Raw genomic sequence first — 9,144 nt, forward strand, 5'->3', positions numbered from 1 at the left:
TAAATATGTTTTATGAAAAAGTTTAATGGTTCGTTGTCACTTTCAAACAGACGTGATTGACGTCACAAAGAAGGCGCCTGAAGGAAGCAAGTTCAATCTCACTCTTGACTTGGATGCTTTGGAAAAGGTTTTACGTCACGATGACGCAAAAGATCGTGATGTCGTCGTCTATTCCATAGCTGGACCGACTCGGTCCGGAAAATCCTTTCTTTTCAACCTCATGTTGCGACAACTTAAACTTGCAAAGGAAGGAAAATCGAACGAAAGAGTAAGAAGAGAAAAACTGTAAGTTGAATATCAAAAACCAACATTTTACTCGCTATGCATTTTATATTAAAAAAGAATACCAAATTCTAATACATTTTCTTAGACATGTAAAACAATAGAGGATATACAAATGATTAATGAACACTGATTTTGAATTAAAAATGATTAAAAACAAGGTAATTTATTATTATGTATAGTTAATATCAATATAAGTTTAGTTGTGTTATTTTATTACAAGCTAATTTGTTGCGAACAGGATGAGATTTTATTAAATTGATTTTAACAGCAGAGCGCGTCAAGTTTAACACAGAACCCGGAAGAGGCGCTTGAGAGAATCTTTTCGTTCCGGCGCGACTTCAAGCCAGGGACGAAAGGAATCCACTTGCTGGCGCAACCGATTGTTTTGAATTTAACGCAATCAAAATCGGTAAACGGGTGTTCTAAGCAAAATACTGTTACTGTATAGTTGACTGCGCCTCATTTTGTAAGCTTAGCCAACTTTTCATCTGTTGTAACCTTTATAATATATTAGGCGTCACATTGCTTTGCAGGATGACTGCTGCTTATCTTGCTGTGTTAGGTTCCGCAGTAAAGGCGTATGATTTATTTTGTTGCGTGCGTTAGAATTCAGAAAAATATATTTCTGTCCCACGCATGTTCGTTTTCCCTTTACCCAGTGACTTTTTCTTAACAAAAAATTTTAAATTTCTTCCATGGCTCTATTACTGGTCACCAAAAACTTTAAAGTGGTTTGAATTACTGTACATTTTTATTTATGTTCTTCGTGTTTGACTTATCATTTAATTCTTCTAGTAACGAGTCATATAAACGCGTAGCATCTTTGGCATTTAGGTTGCAGTTTTTCTCATGGACACACAAGGACTCTTTGACCACAATGCTGGCACTTCAGACAGCTCGGTGATAGCGGGCATCAGTTTTCTGATGAGTTCTTGTCAAATTTTCAATGTGAAAAGTGAACTTGAATCCACTCATCTTCAGCACATTTACGTAATTTACTTTCTTAGTTACTCAATAATTCAAATTAAAAATATTTGCTCTCAATTATTGTTGATATTGTTGATCTACAGCTATATTTAACTGAAAGATAGGCTTAGATGTCTATTTACTGCATGTAACTAAGATTAAGTTAAAAGCTTTTATCATCAAATATTCAACCAGCAGTTTCTGGGCTACTAACTACAAAGACTTGCTATACAGTTGTTCACCGATTTTGCGGATGAAGTTAGAAAACTTGACGAAGGCATCAGTTCTCCTTTCCAGGTTTGTGAGAAATTATATCCTTTCATATAGTTGCCGGTATAGATATGCCGCAATATGTATCATCTTCTCTATTACATAGTCACTAGTCTTTGTTGTACGAGACTGGCAGCACACAGACAAATTCGGCTTCCACAGCGGCCGGGAATACTTGGATCATATCATGGACAAGAAAGATGGTAGAAGCTCGGAGCATCTTGTGGTCCAAGATAAAATGCAAAAAACTTTCAGAAATATTTCATGTTTCACTTTTCCTCACCCGGGTACAAATGTTACTGAAATGACAGAAAAAGACGATCTAAAGATTAAAGGTAACTTCACGGTCACATGGTAGATACTTTCAGAAAACTATGCGGCCCCACGGCTGTGTCATCACTTGCCTTGTTGTTATTACAAAGTATATATATGCGTTGATATGTCAACACTAATAGTGATTGTTGGTTTAACTATGATGTGTATGCTGCTTAAAACGCGCATGATATGATATTGAACGTCTGAATACACCCACAGAAATATTGTTATAGATTTCTTAATATTTCTTCTGCAGAACCAGTGTTAATCGTTTATGCATTTTGACCAAAAAAGATATAATTTATCCCGCTTCAATATATGTTTAATATAATTAGTATTTTAATTAATTTTTAATAAGCCTTAATACGTGTCTACATTACTGTCCACCACGATCGACACACGGGACAAAATTTATTCTAAACCCATTTCCATGAGCGAGTCTGACTACGCTACATGGCCTATACCTACAGACTACCCGAAACACCGTCATCATCTATTTGCTTGTGACAAATAGCGTAAGATAGCCAATTGACTTAAACTTCTTAAAAATAGATATCGATAATGGATTTATAAAAAAATCGATTGAACTAAGTGAGCGATTATTCAATCAGCAAACGTTATTGGTAAAACAAATCGACAATCAGAATCTTACTGGAAGTAAACTTTATGAAATTATGAGAGGTTTTGCCAAAGCTGTAGACGAAGGTTTCGTGGCAAACCCCAAGAGCTACATCCAGGTACAAATAAATCTAAGTCAGTTTAACTTTACTATTTATCAATCTTGGTTACGGTACTTAAAAGTATAACTGACGACAATAGTTTCATTGAACAAACAGGCTATCATCGAGAGTAGAGTTCAAGTTGCAGGAGAAGAATGTTTCAAGATATTCCTTGAAGTAAGTTTCTCTTGCGTAGTTGCTAATGTTGCTGCTTTTCCTTTTGCAAACTTATGTTCAAAATTGTAACAAACATCCTCAATCCAAACCTTGTCGATATGCATGGCTACGTATCGCCTAACACATACTTATGCACTAATATCATTACAAGGTTTAGTAAAGAACGAAACATTAGAAGACAATTAATTATCTTCAAACATTAAGGTTTTGGAAGCACAAAAATGGTACGAGTCTGCGAAATCCGAAGCAAAAAAATGCTACTGGAAACGTGTAGGAAGCGACGATTTTGGAATAAAAGATAAAGGTTTAATAAAGTTGATGGAAAGGATTGATTATTGGTATCAAAAGCTGAAGGTAAAGTCTTTTAACTTGAGTAATTCCAAATTTAAAATGTTGTAATTGATGCAAGATGGTGAATCGTATTGAACGCTTGTTTGAAAAAGTTTTGTCAACTAGTCAAGGTAGAATCATTTTTACTTGAAAAACTAAAAGTTTAAACCAATGAATTTCAATGGAATGGAAATGCTTTCTTTTATTAACACCAACGGTGATTGCTTTTTCGAAAGTAGATCATCAATCTCAGTGCTTCGTTAAAGCAGCGAAATTTTTGAAATTGCTTGTATGTTGGGCTTTACATTATAACAACTCATGTTCTTATTTCTAGCATAAATGTGACAGGATTTTGAACAACTACAAGCAGGATTTCAATAAAAGACTAGGGGTGAGTACAGCATGGCATCTAATGCGACCGTGCTATATATTTTAAAACACATAGAAATATTTTTTTGCAAAAATGTTTATTTTACATTTTGGAATTTTTTATAAACAGTTTATAACATACAACTTTATATGCATCCTAATTGGGATTGCTTTAAACACTTCTTCGACAATTTATACCTTTACCGAAATTCACAAAATGGCAATTTACAGTTCTGGGGCTTCAACTTGTATGGGCAGCTGGAAGCAATCCAACAAGAAGTAGTGGTTGCTAATAAACCCTCCAACGAAGTTATAAGTGTCCAGGAAGGCTTGAATCTATGCAATGAGCGATTTCAAAAAGAAACGGAACATTACCTAAAAGAGGCATTAAAACGTAACACCGAAAAATGGATGTCTGCAGCAGGAATAGCTGGGAGCACAGCGGCCACAGTTTCAACGGCAGGGGGAAGTTTAATTGCAACTGTAGTTCTTACAACCGTAACAACTTTGCTTCATGACAAGATCAGCAGCTTGCCCTTTGTCAGTAGTTTCAAAGATGCGGTCGCAGGTAAACACTTTCGCATAATTCGTTGTTGTTTAGCTATAGGTAATGTTGGGATAGATAAATACAGTAATAATTTATAATTTAAACACTTTTAATGTTCTTGCGATACCTTTATCAAAAGATTGGTTGATTGCAAATTACATCAGTCATCAATTTTGTAGGGTTGCTCCAGTGAAAGAACGAGAAATGCAACCTGAAGAAAATTTGTATTATAGATCTATACAAAATGTGTTTCTGTGCTGTTTATTAACATTCCGATTTTAATACCAATGTGCACAATAAAATATTAACATCACTCAAATCATGCATTTTGTTATAAATGACTTTGTTTTTGTTGTATTTGAGCCGATATGGCCTTTATGCACCGATGGTGTTTTTCTTGTGTGCTTTTTGGCGTTTATACCACACCTAAGCCATGACGAATTGATATGATTTTGTGATGTCGCCTCTGACTTTCTTGCTTGACCACTGTTGCAAAAGCAGCAAACGTAAAATGTGACCCAACAAGTCTTTGTGTGGACGCTACTTTACCAATTGAAGTGTTTTTTGGTTATTCTTCGGTTTGATATCGGAATGTGGTCGGGATAGTGACACTGCATGCTAAAATGGTCTTTAAAACAACATGTATCTATTTTCATCTGTTCATTATAAATATAAAGCAATTAATTTATTGAAACTTAGTATTTTTAAAACATTTTACCAACCATTATTGTAACCGATTATATCAAACAACTTATATTGAAGTGTATAGGTATATTGTGTTTATCCACCCATGTGTATACTGTCTATACTCTATAGTAGTTTATACTGTTCAGTGTACAAGTTGCTTTTATTAACACGGATATAACATAATATTCATAATATGCTTCCAATAACTTGGCCAAGATAAGAAACGAGACTAACATGTTGACAATGAACTTAAGAAGAAGAACTTAAAAAATCGCAAGAGAAACACACCGAACTATCAGTTGTGCTGCTAGGGTCTTGGAAGGTAATAGACCAAAGCACAAAAAGCTGGTCATTGAAAATTTGGGACAATTGTTTTAGAACACGGAATATTGTCTCGTCGAAACGAAGACCGATTTGGCACTGTACGCTTTGAAATACTGCTGCAAACTGAATGAAAGCAAATTGTGTTACAGATAACGCACGGTGATAAGCAAAACTGAGGCCATCTGGGAATAAAAAGAACAACAGACCGCATCCAACAAAAGTTTTACTGACCACGCTTAAGAAGAGAAGTGGAAGACTATTGTAAAAGTTGTCCAGCGTATAATCTCAGAAAAGTCCTGAACCCTGCGCCGTCTGCTTCTTTATTTCCTTCTACTGAGACTGTTTCAATGAGACGAGTTGAAATTGACATTCTTGGACTTTCTCTTTCCGTTACGTTCTCATTGCTTGTGTTAGTTATACGAAATATATGCAAGCTTGACCAACTCGTTCAAAAAGCGGCTCAGGATGCAACGTCCGTGCTTACCATTGTTGGATGATCGTGGATGGATGGAGTTCCTGATGTTGTCCATTTAGATCAAGGCGGAGATGTCAACTCTTTGTTGACAAGAGTCAACTCTTTGCTGAGCTTGTCCCTCTCTTGGATTGAAGAAAAACTCGCACGTGCCTGCAACGACCGCATAGTAACGGAGCTGTCGAACGAAACAATCGCACTATCATAGATGTGTTAAAAAACTATGCTAAACGTGACCCCAAGTCGTGGGCCGAGGCAGTATTGTCAAGCTATGCTACTTACAACGCCTTCACGAGTGAATCGACCGGAGTTTCGCCACATTTTAAACCCACTTTCTGGAATAAAGCCAGAAAACCCATGTATGTCAAGTCTTTGAGAACGAATGCGCTCATGTCCATGAGGTTGTCCAAACTAAGATCAACGCAAACAGAGGTAGGATGAAGCAAATGAAGGAATTCTACGACCAACATCTGTCGTACACACCCTTTATTGTTGAAGATAAAGTGCTTCCTAAAAATTATTGTTATATAATATTCCCATTTATTGTCGAATATAAGGTTTAATGGTGCTTCTGAAACATACTGCAATCCGTCCAGACGAAAAGAAAAAATTTCACCTGCAATATAAAGTGCCATGCACCGTGACAGAATTATTGCCTCCCGTTAACTATGTGATTACCAACAAAATCTCCTTCAGCCGCCAGGTGGTGCACCACGAACCACGTTTCCCCGTCAACTTAAATGTTGTCGGGGAAACTTATAGAGAACTTGAAAGCAAGTATCGACAAACATCACTCCAACTGTGAACCAGCTACAAATTTATCTGGCAGAAGAGGGCACTGGTAGTCAATTTATGGGCACTTTTACCAGGCTACCTCGTCAACATAGCCTAACCTATGGAACACGACGCGCAACATTATATTGTGACGTAGGGAAAACATAAGGAGATCGATGTTTTAAAAGTTTTTGTTACTTAGAAAAAATCCACTCGTTTATCGTTTTTATTTCGTATAAGTTGTTGAAATATTTGTTTGTTTTTTGTGACTCTTTATAATCTCACTGAAATAAGGTTTGGCTTGTTTTTTATGTTACACTGTTGTTATTGTTTACATTATAGTTTGTCACTATTTGAAAAACGTTTCATAACCCACTTCAGTTGCTTAGTCAAAAGTTCCAAAACCGATTTTCGGACTTTTGCTCTGAAAGCAGGAATTGAAACATGCTCGTGATATGAGAAACTACTTATGATATGAGTTAATTTGTCAAAATATTGGTCATTTTAAATGTTAAAATTTCACCGTCGTCCGTGACAACACGTAAACCAAGCGCAGTCCATGACCTTTAAAAATACATGTTTTCGAAAAACCCCATTTAGATTTACAGGGTCAATAATTGTCGCCAAATTTTCATCAAAGAGTAATCTCACCCTCAATACTAACTCCACGACCACAACTTTGTCTTTTGTGACGTAGCGTCACATCAAGCTTATCTTTGCTTAGTTACGCGCAGCACCAGCGCTATCTAAACATTGCTATATCTTATTTAGCATTGATTATGTTTCAAGTTAGAAACAAAATATGTTGCTTTTATAGCTCTATTTTGCTCTAGCAATTTTTTTCTTCGTAAATAAAATAAATTTTATAACGTCTGCGTAATCAGAAACATTTTCTAAGTGTCATGTCGACCAGTACGCAATATGTTAATGAACGTGAGTTTTGTTTCATTCAACACTTGCAGGATCTTATAAGTTTATCAAAGCCTAAAACAATTAAATGAAGACTGGATGGATTCATAATATTGCTATTGGACAATTTCTGATGGTCTTTAAAACTTTCCTTCCTTTGTAAGTCTCAGTTGTCACAACATGAGATTGGAATGAAGTGAGTTTTCAAATCGAGACGGTCCAGCTATGGAATAGATGGCAACAACACTATCTTTTGCGTCATCGTGACGTAAAATCTTTCCCAAAGCATCCGAGTCAAGAGTGAGATTGAACTTGCTTCCTTCAGGCGCCTTCTTTGTGACGTCAACCACGTCTGTTTGAAAGTGACAGCAAGTCATTAAAATTTTTATAAATGATGTTTTGGTGATATGATAAAACATAAACAAATTTTTTTTGTCTGAAATCATTTTACCGGTTTCTAAAGATATAATTTTCGAAACGTAAACATGTAAACGTAATTAAAACATACATTTATAATGCACTCTAGCCTTTGTATATTTTGATGATTTCTAAAAAGTAATGATGTCCCTAACAAAGACTTATGTTAATAGCACTATGACATGCCACAATATACCAAATTTGTTCGGTTTAACCGCAAGTGTCCCAGAGAAATCAAAAAAGAAAAGCAAAATATTATAAACGGAAGCGTTAATTGTATAATTTAGTTATTAGCAGCTACAGTAGCTTATATGACATTTGACAACTATTGTTAAAACAATAAACGGCAACTCTACCCTCTGGTATTTTTGCAACATAAGCTACAAAGAAATGTGGATCAGCCCAATTACGGAATTAAGTTTCAAAAATCGTCAAGTAAAATAAGGTTTTGAACAATCACGTGATCATGCGTAATCACCCAAAATATTTCGCAAGAACAGAGGCAACTTTAGTCCGCAATGGTCGGTGTCAGTAACCTAAAAATATCTTTAAAATGTCTGTTACGTTTTCAGCTTGTTTCCAATTTTTTTTTCAACAAGAGTGCAGCCTGAGGTCAAATATTTGCTTCAAAAATTAACCGTAACGAAGGCCTCGAAAACAGACCTGTTTTAAGTAATTCGCAAATCGAATGCTGACTTTAGCATGACTATGACTCAGCCACATTCATCAAGATGAGTTCAAAAGGTAAAAATTGCAAATGCGCCAACTGTTGCTTCATTAATGCTCATAAGTCTCATTGCTTATGTTTAAAGATTTTGTTTAACGCTGTAGATAAAATTAATTTCATTTTCAACTATTTTGATTTTAGCGCTTTTGCAGCGATTATCGACCGTTTTACGTCACAATGAGTTGACCTTGCAGCACAATGCGATTGTCCGCGAAGTTAATTTCCGTTGTCGCGATGAAGGTGCATCTTTGAAGTTCTGGTTTCATCAAGTATTGTGTCTCTGTATGTAGAAACACCCTAGTCATAGACATGTAGTTACTGTTCAGTAGTGATTGCAATTCGGGGACAAATTTTAAAACCCGGGTTTGGGGTATGTGACAGCGAATAACCGGGTGAACCCGTTTTTTCGGGGTTTCGAATAAAGCGATTTTTTTCTCTCAATGATGGACTCGATTTGTGCTATGCTATGCACTTCCACTTTGCGGTTACGTCACGCGCTGGCGCTCTTTACGAAGGTGCTGCGCGTGCCTCTGTGTTAATATCCTGCCCTCATCTTACACCCGCTCTGCACCTACGTCACACACGCAAGGAGTGGAAGCATGTCGAACGTGTGTGACGTAGCAGCAAAGTCAGAGTGCGGGGAAACAGGCACAGAAGCGCCGAAGTTTTTCCATTCGCAACAATCGTATTGCGATGAATATATTATGACGAAGCAGTAAGCAAATAATGAACAGTATGAATAGCTTTCAACCGGGCCAAATCGCACATTAAAACATTTTATAGTCTTTTCCTAAAAAACCCGGATTTTCCTGCTTTTACAATCCGGGTTTTGGGTTGTAAAAAATAGCAAAAAAAA

At 36.3% G+C, this 9,144-nt stretch overlaps 1 protein-coding gene across 2 annotated transcripts; it reads left to right on the forward strand.

Moving 5' to 3' along the window:
* The first annotated feature begins 55 nt into the window (after positions 1-55).
* Positions 56-2,727, forward strand: LOC143446206 (atlastin-1-like). 2 transcript variants are annotated; one of them, XM_076945739.1, is made up of 5 exons: positions 56-694; positions 1,120-1,233; positions 1,486-1,548; positions 1,628-1,856; positions 2,389-2,727. In XM_076945739.1, exons 2-5 carry the CDS (start codon positions 1,135-1,137, stop codon positions 2,640-2,642), a joined length of 645 nt encoding a protein of 214 aa, XP_076801854.1. In that variant the 5' UTR covers positions 56-694; positions 1,120-1,134; the 3' UTR covers positions 2,643-2,727. The 2 variants fall into 2 exon arrangements, with proteins under 2 accessions (XP_076801854.1, XP_076801853.1); XM_076945738.1 differs by having other exon boundaries at positions 1,120-1,275; positions 2,389-2,726.
* The last annotated feature ends 6,417 nt before the right edge of the window (positions 2,728-9,144 follow it).

This window comes from Clavelina lepadiformis, chromosome 2, assembly GCF_947623445.1.
Source record: "Clavelina lepadiformis chromosome 2, kaClaLepa1.1, whole genome shotgun sequence".
NCBI lineage: Eukaryota > Metazoa > Chordata > Ascidiacea > Aplousobranchia > Clavelinidae > Clavelina > Clavelina lepadiformis.

Excerpts from the sequence above, each read along its gene's own strand:
- LOC143446206 (XM_076945738.1), top strand. The coding sequence starts at position 1,135 with ATGGACACACAAGGACTCTTTGACCACAATGCTGGCACTTCAGACAGC. Across the intron at positions 1,276-1,485 it reads CTCATCTTCAGCACATTTAC|TTGTTCACCGATTTTGCGGA; the intron begins GTAATTTACTTT and ends CTTGCTATACAG. Across the intron at positions 1,549-1,627 it reads GCATCAGTTCTCCTTTCCAG|TCACTAGTCTTTGTTGTACG; the intron begins GTTTGTGAGAAA and ends TCTATTACATAG.